This window comes from Botrytis byssoidea, assembly GCF_014898295.1.
Source record: "Botrytis byssoidea strain MUCL 94 chromosome Unknown BBYS_007, whole genome shotgun sequence".
Taxonomy (NCBI): domain Eukaryota; kingdom Fungi; phylum Ascomycota; class Leotiomycetes; order Helotiales; family Sclerotiniaceae; genus Botrytis; species Botrytis byssoidea.
In genome coordinates, this window is record NW_024065848.1 from 923,802 (window position 1) to 940,513 (window position 16,712).

General features: G+C 43.0%; 6 protein-coding genes across 6 annotated transcripts; 3 read left to right on the forward strand and 3 right to left on the reverse strand.

The window, feature by feature from the left end:
- Positions 1 to 1,200: 1,200 nt before the first annotated feature.
- Positions 1,201 to 2,805, forward strand: EAE97_004321 (uncharacterized protein; the record flags this gene model as incomplete). The annotated part of the gene is made up of 3 exons (XM_038874833.1): positions 1,201 to 1,401; positions 1,476 to 1,580; positions 1,636 to 2,805. 3 exons carry the CDS (start codon positions 1,201 to 1,203, stop codon positions 2,803 to 2,805), a joined length of 1,476 nt encoding a protein of 491 aa, XP_038734277.1.
- Positions 2,806 to 5,001: 2,196 nt separating this feature from the next.
- On the reverse strand, positions 5,002 to 6,843 carry EAE97_004322 (uncharacterized protein). Its single transcript, XM_038874834.1, has 3 exons — positions 6,650 to 6,843; positions 6,256 to 6,503; positions 5,002 to 6,164 (listed from the first exon to the last, which is right to left on the reverse strand). The coding sequence occupies exons 1-3, from the start codon at positions 6,730 to 6,732 to the stop codon at positions 6,088 to 6,090; spliced, it is 408 nt and encodes a 135-aa protein (XP_038734278.1). The 5' UTR covers positions 6,733 to 6,843; the 3' UTR covers positions 5,002 to 6,087.
- A 297-nt stretch (positions 6,844 to 7,140) lies between these two features.
- On the forward strand, positions 7,141 to 8,424 carry EAE97_004323 (uncharacterized protein; the record flags this gene model as incomplete). Its single annotated transcript, XM_038874835.1, has 2 exons — positions 7,141 to 7,383; positions 7,528 to 8,424. 2 exons carry the CDS (start codon positions 7,141 to 7,143, stop codon positions 8,422 to 8,424), a joined length of 1,140 nt encoding a protein of 379 aa, XP_038734279.1.
- A 468-nt stretch (positions 8,425 to 8,892) lies between these two features.
- EAE97_004324 (uncharacterized protein) lies at positions 8,893 to 10,552 on the reverse strand. Its single transcript, XM_038874836.1, has 2 exons — positions 9,963 to 10,552; positions 8,893 to 9,909 (listed from the first exon to the last, which is right to left on the reverse strand). Exons 1-2 carry the CDS (start codon positions 10,267 to 10,269, stop codon positions 9,425 to 9,427), a joined length of 792 nt encoding a protein of 263 aa, XP_038734280.1. The 5' UTR covers positions 10,270 to 10,552; the 3' UTR covers positions 8,893 to 9,424.
- Positions 10,553 to 10,781: 229 nt separating this feature from the next.
- EAE97_004325 (uncharacterized protein) lies at positions 10,782 to 12,659 on the forward strand (the record flags this gene model as incomplete). The annotated part of the gene is made up of 3 exons (XM_038874837.1): positions 10,782 to 10,808; positions 10,859 to 10,910; positions 10,963 to 12,659. 3 exons carry the CDS (start codon positions 10,782 to 10,784, stop codon positions 12,657 to 12,659), a joined length of 1,776 nt encoding a protein of 591 aa, XP_038734281.1.
- Positions 12,660 to 14,424: 1,765 nt separating this feature from the next.
- EAE97_004326 (uncharacterized protein) lies at positions 14,425 to 16,665 on the reverse strand. The gene is made up of 3 exons (XM_038874838.1): positions 16,207 to 16,665; positions 15,327 to 16,150; positions 14,425 to 15,135 (listed from the first exon to the last, which is right to left on the reverse strand). The coding sequence occupies exons 1-3, from the start codon at positions 16,496 to 16,498 to the stop codon at positions 14,713 to 14,715; spliced, it is 1,539 nt and encodes a 512-aa protein (XP_038734282.1). The 5' UTR covers positions 16,499 to 16,665; the 3' UTR covers positions 14,425 to 14,712.
- Positions 16,666 to 16,712: the final 47 nt, after the last annotated feature.

The window sequence follows — 16,712 nt, forward strand, 5'->3', positions numbered from 1 at the left end:
CATTGCTTGGTTGTGGCCAGAATTCGGCTAGAAGCAAACAAACTAAGAATGAAAATTCGTTAAGCTTGGTTTGTTTGCTCCAATTCCATTAGAAGGAGCAAAATTTGATTGAATGTGATTGAATGATCATGTAAATCAGAGCTAAACTCAGAGGGTTTGAGGTTCTTCTCTGATAGTGGCGCGTTCAGTCCAATGGTGCTGGAATAGTGCTAGACTTCCAAGGTTTTGACATGGACTTGATTAGACCTTCCTCTCCTGCATCAAAATAAGTGTTACGTACCCCGTATTGAAAATTTGGGTGCGTATTGACTCTTTTACCTGTAACGAATTGAGGAGCGAAGTAGCGCAAGATTTGAGGAGCAGAGTATGACAAGCACCAGCGGTGATACATCGTTTGCAGATTCATAATTGTTCCATAATTCGTATCTTTATTCAATTGTTTGCTGAATTCATTACAATGCTACCAGACGCAAATGTCGTTATCTGTCATTCACAATGATATGTAGCTCTGTCTAGAAGGAGTAAAGTTGCTCCTAGCCTGGTAGGTGTCAAAAAAATACATATGGGGGCGAATACGGAAAGCTACATGAGTTTCCAAATTTATATGCCACCTAAATAGGAGGTAAGATGAGCTTACTGAGGCTCATGAGTTCTTTGTTCTACGGTGAAATTGTTTCATTTATCGAGACAGTCTCATCATAAATTGAATATTTGCATCCACCACTATAAGCTCTGAGAAATTTTAACCCTGAAAGCTAACCAGGAAGCTGGAATCTATACCCCAGGATTTATGCTGTTTGCTTAAGTGCCGGAAGTATTTGTCGATCTTCCAAATTACATAGCAGATGCATAAGCCCGCAAAGGCACCACAAAGCTAAACCATTTATTCTGTTTATTTTAATCATATTTCAAGTTTAACAGTACTAGTATGCAGGAAATCTTTCATAAAGACAAACATCACAAATTCTGTTGTACCCATTATAATATGCTTGCTTTCGCCTGACAGCCCCAGGATTTGATAAACCCCAGGTCCTTGATTCATCTCGGATCCTATTGAAGCTTGACACATTTGTTTTTGTACACAAGTTGAACCCAACCGCTTTCAAATTCTCAAATCTCCCCAAGATCTTTTAAAGGTAAGCCAGGCAGTGCACCGATGAAGGTCTAAATAACATCCGATCTCTTACTTATCGAATTCAGATGGTCACTCGAGGATACTTTGTAGAGGAGGAGCCTACCTTCCGTAGATGCGGTCCGCGCGGTCAAAGCTATGCACTGGCTCAAGAACGTTCCGAGCACTCATACCCATCTCGGACGTATAGCGATGGACGAAGCAATGATCGTGGACCAGAAAACACCGAGCCGGGACATCATCAAATGAGGCGCAGAATCCAAGTAGCAGTATGCCACCCAAACTTCTGTTTATCGCACTGTGGACCTTCCATTGCTTTTTTACTGATCAAACTTTCTCGTAGTGTCAAAGATGCCGAAAGCGCAAGATTCGGTGTAGCGGCGAAGACAATGGCAGACCATGTTACCACTGCAAACAGTCCTCTTCAGAACCATGCGAGTTTTTGAGAGTACGTCCGACCAGCCCATTGTTCAAAACAACAAATACTGACTCAAGTAAATTAGGTGACGGCTATGCGACTAGAACAAGCAAAGGATCTTCCGGCTGATTGCTTTGATGATAGTTTGCGCCCAATGTACCGAATGCCTTCAAACGCTCCATACAACAACAATTACTATCAGACGTTACAGACCCTCAACTTGAGTCCCGATAGTATTAATTATCGACCAAGTTATTCCAATTATGGCTTCCAAGGACCGAAGTTTCTCAACTCTTCCTATGATAACTTCACCGAAGAACCTGCTGAATTCAATCTGTCAAGTTCAACCCCGTATCAAGTGGCAGCACAAGATTCTGTTTCTGTGTCAAATTATCCAGTACAGAGCAACGGGCGTACACGCGTAACCCCTCCGGCGCCAATGTATATGGATCCAGAAGCTACGGCCAATTATAATTCTGCATATCAAAGTTATAATGCGCGCTCAATGGTTGACTCGGAATCAAAGAATTTTTGTGTCCCAAACAACACATGTATTCCATCCTATGGAACTGCAAGTGTAGCCACCACATCTTCGCAAGCTGCCCTCAATGTTGCCACCACCGCCGAAAGGCAACTCCCATACCCAAACAGACAGTACGGGTCCACAAACGACGGTGCTTTTAGTTCACAGAACTCACTTCAGCCGTATGGATTCATGAGCTCAAACATGAGCAGCTCTGCAAAAATTAACTCTTCGATTCAAATGCCCCTGACAAATCCGTATATGAGTGTTTCCACAAGCAGCCCTCACGAAATCACCACAGCCGCTGCTACTGCAGCTTACCAATCGTCTCAACAATCTTCTTTATCACAGCAAGAATCAGAAATGTATGATGCATCAACTATGAACGGCAATCTATACTACACCCAGACAAATGACTCAACTACGGACATAAGCCACTATGGAACAAGCAGTGGAAGCGAGCCGAGCAAGAGTCGACAAAACAGTCAGACCGACACCACCCATAATGTATGGCCGGCTAATAACCGAAAGTCTAGCGGCAGCGGAAGTAATCTATTAGCCAATGGACAAACGTATGTTCCTCACACATCCAGTCATTATCCAACCCCAAACCTACCCACTCAGATGCAGAATCATGGGCTTTTGCAACTCCCTCCACAAATGCCCCCAGTCTCACATGATGGCCTTCCAGCGCCCTCGAGAGAATATGTCTCAAGTCTTTCATCGAGATAATTTGGGAATTTGCTCGACGCTCAGATCTATGGATTGTTTGTTCAAAGGATAGGCAGAATATGATCTACTTAAGGAAGAAGCTTTGAATCTACTTTTCCACCGGAAACCCCTATTTTGATTAAATGGAGGATATTAAATGTCGAAGACATAAAAATTGCCGACACGGGGCCTAACACGGCAGCTAATTTGTTTCCTTTCAGTTATTTTATTTCGTTTTTGTTTTCGTTTTTGTTTAAAATCGTGCGAGTATTTATTCATTGGTCACATTTGTTTGGTATGGAAATGGCGAAATGGGGAGAAGACAAAAGATATTTTCAAAAAGGAGGATAGGGTTTAAATCGGTGGGAGGTGGAAGAGGACAGGCGTTTTCTTCTCTGTTCTTATCGACTGTTCATTGTGTGCATTGTGTTCATATATTCAAAGATCGCTCACTAGGAGCGGCTTGGTCAATTGCGCTCATTCTTGTTGCTTGCAGGGTTCATTTTCGATTCAATCACAGATATCCAGCAAATTTGAGTTTTCTTTGTGAGATGAGAGTTGTGTTGGACAAGGAAGAAACATTACGATGCATGGAAGAATTCGGTTAAGAAAAATAATACGGGTTGGAAGAAAAGGGGAATAAATCATCGCCAACAAGCGCTTAGTGTTACAGGCCAAAGGGTCATGGGGGAAACGAGCGGGAAACGGCGAATAAGTGGTAAATGGAGGCAATAGATGGGCATTCGAGTACTATCGCTGGTACGGTTGGGGGTTGAATCGAATTGGCTCGCGCGTACTACGTTGAGCTGGGAATGGAGTGCACATTCTTTTGGATTTAGGGCAAGTGTGTTGGGGATCTCTCGGTGGGGCAGTATTTACTTCAAAGGAGAAGCAAAGAACTGGAGATTAGTAGGCAGTGAAAATATGTGTGGCTATATTGTGTTTATTTTTTCATTATCTAAAACACTTTCTTTGGTTCTGATTCTTAATTCGAGGCGAATGGGCAAGACAAGACAAGAAGACGCAAAACGTGAGCAGAAACGAGGGAGAAGTAGTTTGTCGATATTTCCCCGTTATTTTTATCCTATCCTATGTTTTTCTTTTTGATCTACAAATACGTTCATGGAGACAACAAAATATCTGGTAAAAGACTTATGGCAGATGGAAGAGAAAATGTGGGCATCGTCTTTAGCTCGAGCTCACTTGCAAATGCTGTTTGACATTCAGAACTTTTGGGTTTATTGTGTTGTGGTTGACGGTGACCAGAGTGTTTGTCGTACGATACTGGTATCAATACGTTCAATATTTAAGTTTTGGGTGTTGGATACACTATACAGTACTGGGTACTATCGGATAGTCACAGCAACACGCTGATAGCAGTCAGAGTTAATAATAATAATAATCACCATTCAAATATCATATCTCCTTCCAACTTTGGCCAATCTTCGACCAGTCTGGTCTAAACATTGACCAGATTGACCAAGTTAATCCACCAAATTGACCAAACTGACCAAATTGACCATGTCTCTGACTGTGTTTCCTGGTCGCAATCACCAATATCGACCCAAAATATTTTCCCTGCTTATGCCATGATGCAAAGAGCCTTCCAAGTGCCAAAGCAGGAAGAAACGAGACGATCCTAAGCTCTTGGCAATGGTATCCATACCAGACTATTGCATTTTTCGTTTTGATAGAGCAAAAGCAAGATTTCCGGGTGCAACTCACATATCATTCCTGAACCAATCACAGATGAACTGACCTTGCCACGGCATTGGAAATCTCAAAGATGCAATCTGCGAGGGGTAAGCGACCTCGTGCCACAAAAAGTGCATTTAAGTAGAAGTTAAGGTTACATGATAGGTATCACAAATGTTACACGGCAGGAAATAGACCCCACCCACCCTCATGATTTGGGGTACGGTGAAGAATAAAGTGTAGTGCCTGGCTCCCTTAAATTTCTCTGTTTCTGGGGGAGAAATCAGGGTCATGGTAGGGAAAGCTGAACGTTGAAGACCGGATGAGCACTGCATCTACTTGTACAATCGATGTCTCATTTCTGGGGTTTCTCAGTACTAGCGAAGCACAGCAGATACTTAGGATGAACTTCATGTCATTGTACAGTACATGGTGCCAACATGGTAATGGTATTGCTTCGCGCAGTGGCCGATCTCTCAATCACATTTACTGTTATCTACTATCTAAATCAATCACAATTGATATGTTGCTGAAGGTCTATATGAGATAGTGCCATACTTGATTTTTAGATGCACTTCGGTCATCGGTAGGAAAGTAATGTATGATATCTCAAGCTTAAAGATTAGATTACTACCCTCCATCTGTAACTTGTCTGGACCTCATGGTAAATGAGGCCAGACTTCCGAAATCTCCTCCTCGAGGAGCAATTCGGGAAGCCCACGAGCCGAGCCTTGGGTCCATGAGATAGGAACCTTTGTCGCCTTGGATCCAGAACGTTCTTTTTGTGTTCATTCGTATTGGCAATGTCATTCTTTTCTTATCACATAAGTCAATTGTGTTCGCCTAGCATGTGAGATATGCTGTTATCTCATCTCCAGAAGTATGTGAAACGCAAAGAACCACAAGCTAGCTGAAGTTACCAGTGCTTGTATAACAGAGAGACGTCCGTCGTCTCCACAACCAATGCAGATGAACATGTACAAAGACCGAGACTCAAACAGCAATTGAAGAAGGTACGGGCAGAAATGAAATACGGAGAGATACCTACCTAACATAGTTTTGCTTGCAGGACGCAATGTGGTTTGTAACATCAAAAGGGGGAAAATTGGGGCAGTTCAGCTTGAAATGTCGATATAAAGTTTGTAGTGGCGCACGAGGCAAACTTTGTTGACAGAAGGTGAATTGCATAAAATGACATGTCAAAAAGCGCTTGCAGAAACGGTCAAAGGAATCTTTGCAGGTGAATATTTGTGTCCATGATGAAATGGTGACGTGGGAGGTGGGAGAGAGCCATGTGAGAAAAAGTAAAATTTGAGGAATAGCAACCTCCAGGTTGCAAACGCATATTTCCATTTTATATCACCCATGACCATGCTGCACATAAACCAGATTTCGTAATGAACGAGCAAAACACCGTGATTGAAGTTTGAAGTGTGGACCTAATAGAGACCGATTAGAGGTTTCATGCCATCATGCCTCTATTTTCGTTCCCTAATTACACCAAAGCATGATACGATGGAGGATCGATGCAGATGCGTACAAAGCACATAGCCAATCCCCAGGTCCAACAACACCAACCATTTCCCACCCCAAGATGAAGCGAGTGCTCTACTCCTTCTTCTTCTTGGCACCCTTGACCTTCGCAGTACCTCTGAGTGTCTTTTGTCTGTTCTTGCGTTGCTTGCCTAAATTCCAGCACATGTCAGTATCAATTCGCAGGTTAAATTCACTTCCACCCAAGCAATTCCGCAAACCAGGACAAGGACTGTAACATACGTTGTTGTCTGCTGGCCTTCTCGATCTTGGTAGCAAATCCAACACGGACTAATCTGTAGTGGGGTTCGAATTTCTTCATTGCCTCTGGGGAGTCGTAGACGAGGGCGAAACCGGTTGTCTTTCCACCACCGAATTGGGTTCGGAGACCGAAAACGTTGACTTGGTCTTGGCTAGCCTTGTAGAGTTCGGCGAGTTTGCCTCTGAGCTCATCCTTGGAGATGTTGGCACGGTTTGGGTGAAGGATGTCACTATATTAAAAAAATCCATCATCAGTCTTCCAATTCATAAATATTCGTACCCCTCATTGTAATCCAAAGACACTTGAATAGTGTTCCTTCAATACTGTAATTGTTCGAAATAGGTGGCGGATTCGATAAGAATGATGTTGACTTACACGACCATTTGCTTTCGGCCGAGGAGAGGGTTGCGAATGAATTTGCGCGTTCGCAGCGTAACTGGGGCGTTATTGTCGGCCATTTTTGCGATTATCTAAGTCGATCAGCCTGTCTGCGATGTTTCGAGACAGTTGTCGTGATATAGATTGTCGATGGATGTCGCTGTCGTAGGAGGATTGCAAAAAAGTTTGAGTGGCTCTCAGATTCGGTAAGTCAAATTGCGCTAAGATTAGCCAAATTGATTAGTAAGCAGTGAAAATGTGCGAAGCAGTGGATCCGAAAGGTCAGAAACCCTAGGTTGATGCCTTAATATTATGGTGGAATAGTTACTCCGTCCTTGAACACCCCAAGGTCATTCAATATCGAGGATCTATCCATCCTCAAATAATCCAGTGATTGTCTTTAATACAGTATTTCATCAAGTTGTGAAATATTCTGACAAATTCAAGTTCAAAGTCAAATTCAAAATTCAAAGAGACAGAAATCAGAAATGCCTATTCTTTTCAAGGACCATCAATTGGACAGGTTTTGTCGTCAATATCTTCAACTTCTACAAAATCTCGAATACCCAGATGAAGAATATCTTCGGGATGATGCTTTCCAGGAAGCTATCTACTCAAGACTATTTGAGGAAAATGTTTTGGAGTATCCTCCACCTCAGAGGTATCAATTGAAAATTCTGAAAGAACTCACCAAAAGAATCGAGAACAGTATTCACGATTGGGAAGAACAAGTAGGTATGCATAAGATGCAGTTTCTTTAGTTTAGTTGTTCTTTAATACAAGTATTCAGTACCTTCTATAAGTGAGAATAAATCACATAAAGCTCTCGTCGTTTCTTTTTCCAAATTTTCTGACAATGTCTTTCTTCTCTCCAGGGAATATCAGATAATCTCATGAGCCAACTTTCTATTCTTCTTTCTACCCCTATTCCTTCAGAAGCTACAGCTGCTCAGCAACAATCTTATGTGACCTATACCCTCTCCTCTCTTCCTCCTATTTCTTCTACCTCTACCTCACTAGCTTCGCAAACTCCAACAATAACCATCCTCGAATCCGCATCCCTTCTATCTGGTTCCGGAACCACAGGGCTTCGGACATGGGAAGCCGCTCTTCACCTCTCAACTTACATATCTCTCAATCCTCATCTTATCTCCAACAAAACGATATTAGAACTTGGCTGTGGCACTGGTTTTATATCAATCCTGTGCGCCAAATATCTTTCCGCAAAGCACGTTCTGGCTACCGATGGAAGCTCTGAAACGTTGACTCTGATGAACACAAGTCTGTTTCTCAACAATCTAACAGATGCCATTACTCCTACGCTATCTCAAAATACAACGTCCAAAACAAGCACATGCGAGCTTATCTGGGGCCACATGCTTCCAACTGGGGAATTTGAAACATTTCCCGAATTTCTATCATCGAAATGCCCATCATCCAACCCAACGTCAACCGCCGGATCAAACCAGACTCCGTTGGATCTAATTCTTGCTGCAGACGTAATTTACTCTCCCGCTGTAATTCCTTCTTTGATTGCAACGCTTGAAGACCTCTTTGATCTGTATCCACAAGTGGAAGTGTTAATCTCGAGTACGGTACGTAACGCCGAGACGTATGCAATATTTGTAGAGATGTGTAAAAAGAAGCAGTGGCAAATGGAGAGGGTAGGGTTTGAAGTAGCGGAAAGAAGTGAACAGGAAGGGCCGTGGTACGGAGAGTTGGGGGAGGGGATTGAGATTCTTTGGGTTCGGAAAACTCAATGTGGAAAGTGAAAAAGAGGAGGTGCGATACGACTAGACAACTGCGATATAATCTGGTAAATAGCAAATTTGGTCATTACAAGCAGAGCTATTCGTGTCCCTCCTAACATGTCTCTTGTATGATAGCTTGAAGTGGACTGTTGATTGAAGGGAAAGAGCAAGATTGGCTGTTTATGAGCGGTTTTGTTCAAAGTCAATTTCATTAATTCCCCGAATAGTTAGCTTGTTAGATTTTCCAGACATTCAACAAAAGTACTGATTTTGGGAATGTCCGGCTTAGTATGATAGTCTTCACGACAGCGATTTATGATCATGCCAACTAACAAGCACGAAAGGCAAAAGAACCTGAGAAAATCTGAAATTTTCTTTCCGGAGGGTGGTACTCGATATAGGACTTTTATCTTGAGTACATATCACAGATGAGCAATTGGCACACGCAATTATGTAAGTCGGTAATCTTGCAGGCAAGATCAATATTGGATGGTACCAACAGGATTGATTAAAACGCAGCCGATCGGTGTTATAAGTACAGTGCAGGCTCCTGAACAAAGGAGACTGACATTTTTATGTAAGACCCTAAGGCCGCATAGGTCGATGATTCCTCCCATCTCTCCATTTCTGAGATCCACTGATATCGCGCTTATGTCTTCTTCCTCGATGGGATACCTTCGCAGTCTTCCTTTTATCTCCGCAATTCCCTCCACGAACTATTGACATGCAGGCCGAATTATCGCAGTAGCATTAGTCAGGTTGCTCCTCCACTTTTACGAGTACTGGGGTCTTCAGAGGTAGTCCAGACCGCCAACTACATACTTCTTCCTTTGGTTCTTCACATCCGTGGCCACAAATATAGGAGAAGCATACTTCATCCCACCGGAGCTTTTGCCTTAACGACGGAAAGTATCGCCGATTTGGGGCAGCTCCTCATATTTTTGACAGTTTAGCTAACTTGGCTTAGTAGAATTCATCTAAGTGCCCTAATAACCTTTCGTTACTGTAAGATTTGTTCCCTTCATGAATCGTTGTGCCCAATTCCAATGTTAGGACCACTTTCTAGCCTTTCGCCGAGCTCCATGATGGTTGCCTCATAGACTCTGGCAATGTCCATGGCAAGCTCATCATTGTCATATTCCGAGTCGTCCTCCTCGTCCAGATTCATTTCGTCGGCTCTGTTTTCACCATCATCGTCGGCGCCGCTCTCAGGTTCGGGCTCTGGTTCAACTTCCTTACTCATGACGTCTACGATCATCACTCTGGTGTCTTCGACTATACTTCTGCATCTAACCATGTCAGTCTGGCTCATTCCAGCTCTCCTGCCCGCTAGAAATCCCGGTAAAATCTCTCCAGTAATCGAGTCTTCTCCTTTCAGTAAGCTAGCGAATGCATGATCCAGCTTTCTCAGAACAGCAAAAGTTGCAACCGGTGCTGGTGGGAACTTGGTCGGATATGTAGTCATTACCAGAGCCACATTTAGTAAGTACGGAATCTGTAAGTTCGCTACTCCAGTCAGGCTAAGATTCCGAGTATCATACATGAGTGAAGGTACGTACGTGTACTTGAGAGCCACAACACATCTATTATTTCGGAAAGGTCCTTAGCTACCTCCTTCATACTCACATAGCCGACTACCGAATCTCCTTCTTCATGTTCCTCGAATTTCTTAGTGTATCGCCTCGAGATGTGGAGCAGTCGGTTTTCAACATAGCGCCTTGCAGCTTGTTCTTTCCCTGAACCAGCACGAAGAGGTTTCGCACGTGGCTGTGGTAAATTGGAAGAGGTGGAGCTGACCGAAGTAGTGCTTGGGGATGGGGAGGGAAGAGCATCTGGAAGGAACCCTCCTGATTCTGAGGGATCCATGTTTATTAAACTTATCTGGCGAATCCAAATTTCTCAAACGAATTAAGTGTTAAAAGGCAATTGTATTAATGTATGGCCAATCCAGGAATTTCGAATCAAAGTCAGGTATTCTTCAGTGGTATGAGTTTAAGAGCGGAAATGAGATTATTCAACACCCGTATTAGTCCTGACTTGGATGAAATATTCCCCACAGAGAATAATGTCAAGATGCAACAAAGGTAGCTATAGAATCAGTATCAAGGTCAAAAGGATGACGTGAATTCCGGTCAGCCTTATGGAGAACGCAATGACTAAGCAAGGCCTAGGTTAAGCTCAAGGAGCTCCAAAGTTATAATTTCTCAAGTAAACAAACAAAAGACAAATTTCAACTCCAATTCCACAATAATTCTATTGAATCTACGCCCAATCATTCGAGAAGCGTATCTTACACACGCCTGCGGTCCGTACCGTATCGCAATCGCATTGGCAAACGCTTACGAACGTACAGCCTCGAGTTGAACACATCCGTTACAATGTCAAGTATTGATGATTTGTTCAAGGTGCGCATATATTGTTCTAGGCTCATTTTATCCCGTCTAACATTCTGCAGAAGCCAGCTTTACCCAGCCATAAGCGCAAATTAGAACCTACTCGAGATCCTAGTTAGCAACCCTTCTCTTTCGTACCCCAACTCATTGCTAAGCAATCCATTAGATGAAATCTATAAATCCGCGAAATTATCCGCGAACGGCCATGCGAAAAGCAATGGCAAACAACCGGCAGTAGAAGAGGATGATGATACAGAAGCTGGACCTTCCCCTCCGCCTGATGACGACGAAGAAGACTATGGACCAGATATTCCGGACGATGAAGAGGGTCGATTTTTCGGTGGTGGTATCACGAAAGATGAATCTGAAATATTAGATTATATGGATGGACAAGAAAGCGCGGAGATCGTTCCTGAGAAAATCGACTCGGCCTGGTTACGGAAAATGGCCCTGAATTTTGAGAAGAAGATCACGAAGAACGCGGAATTGAGAGCTAAATTTGAAAGCGATCCGCAAAAGTTTATGGGGAGCGAAGCGGACCTAGATGCAGATATCAAAGCTCTAAGTATTCTATCAGAACATCCTGAATTATATGGAGAATTTGCGAAGCTAGGTTGTGTTGGAAGCTTGGTTGGGTTGCTGGCGCACGAAAACACAGATATTGCGATTGATGCCGTGGAGATCATCAGCGAACTTACTGACGAAGACGTGGAGGCCGAACAAGAACAGTGGAATCAAATCGTGGATGCTATGATTGAGGCAGATTTATTAGATCTGTTGGTCTCGAATTTTGCGAGGTTCAATGAAACCAATGAATCGGATAGGAGTGGTGTATATCATGCATTGTCTGTGTTGGAAAATTTGGCGTCGAGAATAACGCTTGCGGAGAAGATTGGCCAGGAGACAAACATACTGAATTGGTTACTGAATCGAATACCGAAAAAAGAGTCGCCGGTGAGCCAGAACAAGCAATACTCGGCAGAAGTCATGGCAATTCTCCTTCAATCATCTTCACTGAATCGACGGAAACTTTGCGAACTAGACGGTGTTGATCTCCTACTTCAAATATTGGCAGCTTACAGAAAACGCGATCCTATCAAAGGAACTGAGGAAGAAGAATTCGTAGAAAACGTGTTCGACTCCTTGACCTGCTGTGTTGATGAGCCGGAAGGAAAACAAAAATTTGTTGAAGCAGAAGGTGTCGAACTTTGTTTGATTATGGTCAAAGAGGGCAAAATGAGTAAATCACGCGCACTTAGACTATTAGACCATGCATTGGGAGGACAATCTGGCGCAGAAGTTTGTGAAAAACTGGTAGAGGCGGCGGGTCTTAAGGTAGTATTCGGAATGTTTATGAAGAAAATCGACGGTCAAACCATCGAGCATTTACTAGGGATATTCTCAAGTCTACTGCGTCTACTGCCTGCCAATCAAGCCGGTCGGATTCGTACGCTTGCCAAATTTGTAGAGAAAGACTATGAAAAGATAGGCAAGCTTGTGAAACTTCGTCGAGACTATGCAGCACGTGTATCGGCTGTAGATACGGAAATCCGGAAAGAACAAACGAGACTTGGCGCGGAGGAGAGAGAAGAGATGGCAGACGAATGGTTGTCGAGAAGGATGGACGCGGGATTGTTTTGTCTGCAGACTGTTGATGTTATTTTGGCATGGTTAGTGGCGGAGGATGCAGGAGCAGAAAAGAAGATTCGGGAATTGTTGGCGGAGAGAGATGAGGGGTTGGATTTATTGAGGGAGACGATACAAGAGCAATTGGATACCCTGGTAGGAGGAGATGAAGAGGGAGATGGTGAGGAGAAATTGATGAAGGATATGCTGGGAACGTTGGTGGAATTTTTGACTTGATGGAAATTGCCTTGGTCATATCTTTCTAATGTATAAATTGGAAGGAGTATTCCAAAAGTGTAGGCAACCAAACAATTAATTGTAAAAAAAAATCAAAATTCAATAAATTAAAGCATCCACAATCTAGTTATTCTTTTTATAAAGTATCGTTATTCTGCCCCCTAAGAGTGCTGACCTTCAAGATAGAGCTTCGCTAAAGATATTGACATATTCATAATTCTGAAGCTGCTAAATTTCCACATTCTACAGTATGATATACTTCCCATGAAATCTATCGAACCACCATAAACAAATGCTAAATATATTTCATATCTGCTTTGTCAGGGCATACATCTCAATTCTACTTCATCCATCTACCTATCACTCAATAACAAACTCCGGCTCTCCGCTTCCACCCGTTCTCTCATTCGTATACCTACTCAGATATGCTCCTCCTCCCTACCTTTACCCCCTTTCAAGAATTATTGACTGTCCCATCTAATCCCCGAGATACTGCTGAAGAGATCCACCAGTGGGTGTGCGGGCTGACGGGACACTGCAAAAAATTGACTTATGGATATCTTCTAATACATCAATCTATATATCTTAGGAATTATCACAATTGTTTATTAGAAATAGAACAATCAAAATATGAAATTTGATATCAAACAATTGAAGAATGAATTTATTAAAAGAATTGAAAAGTGAGAAGTGTCCTGTCAATCCATGTATCGACTGGTGATCTCAACAAAGAGGAATTTGTAAAATGTCAACATCAATCACAATATTCAAATCCAGGATGGACAATTAGATGTCCCTTCAAAGGCATCTATGTATCTACATACGAGCCGAGAGATTAAGCATACGTTTCTGTATATACGTCTTGAGTTTTCCTACCCTATATCGTATAATTTCTACACATACTGTATGTACTAGCGGTAGATAACTGTACTAAATTAGACAAACTACCCTCGCTTTACTACCCATCCGCTCACCCACCAATCCTATTCTCCCCTACCTCTACATAATCAAAACAAGAGGCGGGAATTGAGTACCCTTTCAAAGAACTTCTTTAATAGATCACGAATCCAATTCAAATCAAGAAATAAAGTTTGAGAAGAGCAAATCATAATTCGAGCTTTCTTTACATGAATAATCAAGACTGTATATATTTCATATAATATCAAAAAGAAATTCAAATGATTGGACTCCTTTCAGATTCTATTTATATTCCGCGTCTTATTTCGCTTAAGTAGAGCTCTCTACACCCATTTATCATTTATTTATATTATTACATAGCCACCCCTCCTCCACCAAAGAGACCAACATCTCTCATCGGCCTGATAGTTCAGTGGTAGAATTCTTGCTTTGGGTTTCCGAATCTAAAATGTAAGAGGTCTCCGGTTCGATCCCGGATTAGGCCCTTTCTTTTGCATTTCTTGGGTTCGATCCCGGACGGATTCGACCCATCTCGTTATCTTACTTTGTTTTTTGCTCTTTTTACCTCGTTCTGCTTTTCTCTACCATACGAGCTCCAAGATCGGGGAAATAGACAGTCTATCTATCTATCGCACGAGCGAGAGTGTGTGTGTGCAATGTACCTTTTGCAGAACAAGTGGAGAGATTCCAAAAGTCAGACAGAAAGTGGGGAATCCACTGCGTGGTGGGGTTGTGATGTGGATCTAGTTGGGCATTCACTTGGCGGGCTTGGTTGACGTGTCGGTTAGAACAACCTAGGGCTAGGGAGGGGAATGGTGGGCGATCATCATTGACTCGGACGTCTGTCTTGCACTGTGGTGAAACATACATGCATGGATTCATTGTGTAGTTCACAAGACCTCTCAAGACAACGAGAAGGCGTCGGATTTTTTTAAAACCATCTAACTCAAAGGTGAGATGTACTTGAATTCGATATGCTATTGTTGCATTCATTATCATTTAGTCAGTATACATGGAGGGAACTATTTTCGCCCAATCATTCGCTATGTTACACCCAAAAGAGCCTCCATCCCGCTGAAGTGATATCACAAAACGCCAATACCCCGCCAAATTTCAGTTGATTCTTAGCAATTATTTAATGCTGACTCCACTCAATACTGTCCAAAGCAATACCTTCCTGTACGAGCTCCCAAAGTGGACTCAACTCTCGTAAGAATGTGACTCGGTTTTCGACTGCTTTCAAGACGTAATCGATTTCGGACTCGGTGGTGAAACGTCCAATACCAAATCTGATACTACTGTGTGCACTCTCATCACTGCTACCGAGTGCCCGGAGGACATAACTGGGTTCGAGGGAGGCAGATGTACAAGCACTTCCTGATGATAGAGCAATGTCCTTAAGTGCCATCAAAAGAGATTCTCCCTCGACATAAGCGAAAGAAACGTTTACGCATCCTGGATAGAAATGATTTGGGTCACCATTTTGAGTGGTGTGCTCCATTGCGAGAAGGCCCTTGAGGAGTCTGTCCGAAAGCTTTTTGACGCGAGCATGGTCATACTATTGTATTGTCAGCATAAATCCAACTTTAATGGGCTGCGATTCAAGTAATTGAGTAGCAAATCAGACAAGGTACTGTGAGTCGTCAAAGAAGCCTCAACTTGCAAGCAAGGAGGCCACTAGGAAAGCCATGCATATGTAAAGTAGGTCATCATGTAAGCAAGAAAGGGAAAAGAAATATCGAAGCTTACATCTAACTCCTCCTTTGCAATCCGGCAAGCTTCACCAAAGCCAACTACTAACGCAGGGGCGAGAGTTCCACTTCTCAAACCTCTCTCTTGCCCACCTCCACTGATGATTGGGTCAAGTCTGACCCTAGGTCTTCTGCGCACGTAACATGCACCGATACCTTTTGGTCCATAGATCTTATGAGATGAAATTGACATCAAATCAATATTCATCGCATTGACGTCCAAAGGAATCTTTCCAACAGCTTGTGCGCCATCGGTATGGAAGAATACCTTCTTTGAGCGGCAGAGTTTACCAATTTCTTCAAGCGGTTGAATAACACCAATCTCGTTGTTGACTGCCATGATACTGACAAGGGCAGTTTCGGGTCGAATAGCGGCTTCAAGTTCGGCCATGTCAACCAGGCCGCTTTGCTTCACTGGCAAATATGTAACATCGAAGCCTTCGTCTTGCAAATGCCTACAGCTGTCCAATACACATTTGTGCTCTGTTTGGGTTGTGATAATATGCCTCTTCTTTCCTGCCCTGCCAAAGAACCTCGCCACACCCTTAACACTCATATTATTACTTTCAGTAGCTCCACTCGTGAAAATAATCTCTTTTGGGTCAGCTCCAATCAGTGTAGCAATGTGCTCTCTTGCCTCTTCCGTCGCCACGTCGGCTTCCCAACCATAGGCGTGGGTTCTCGAATGCGGGTTGCCGTATAAGCCGGTATAGAAAGGCAACATCTTATCCAGTACTCGTGGGTCTAGCGGAGTGGTAGCTTGCATATCCAAGTAAATTGGTCTATTACCTTCGTCCATAACAGTAGCTTGCTTAAGCACACCTAAGCCGATGTCAGTTAAGCTTCTTCACATACGAATTTGTGCGAGGGGCAATTACCAGCCATAGGACTCATCATCGCATCAGCATTTACGGAAGTTCCAGATATGGATTGATCCTGAGCATGTTTGCCAGTCTCTTTGAAGAAAGCTTTCTGTTCTGATCGGATCGCAGTATCAACAGTAACTTGAGCGCTATCCTTCTTCGTCTCGGAAACATAACCCCTCCTTGATATGGACGCCACCCGAGCAAACGCGGAGCTTCTCAGCAGCCCAGCAGCCGGAGATGATTGTTTTAGGCAAAGGCGCGAGGCCTGCCTCAATGATTTTGAAGCCAAACTCGACATTATCATGAATGATAAACGGTGAATTTGATGATATCAAAGTGGAAGGCAATTCCACTGAGGGGAAATGATTGAACTTCTTATTTGGAGACTTTTGAATTTGAAATTCTACCGGATTAAAATAAAGCTAAACTCTCTTTGTACTAGGTTTCATCCTAACTCCGTGCTATCTTGTGAATCACCGAAAATTGAAAGGAATCTGCAATATAATTGGCCACCTTTG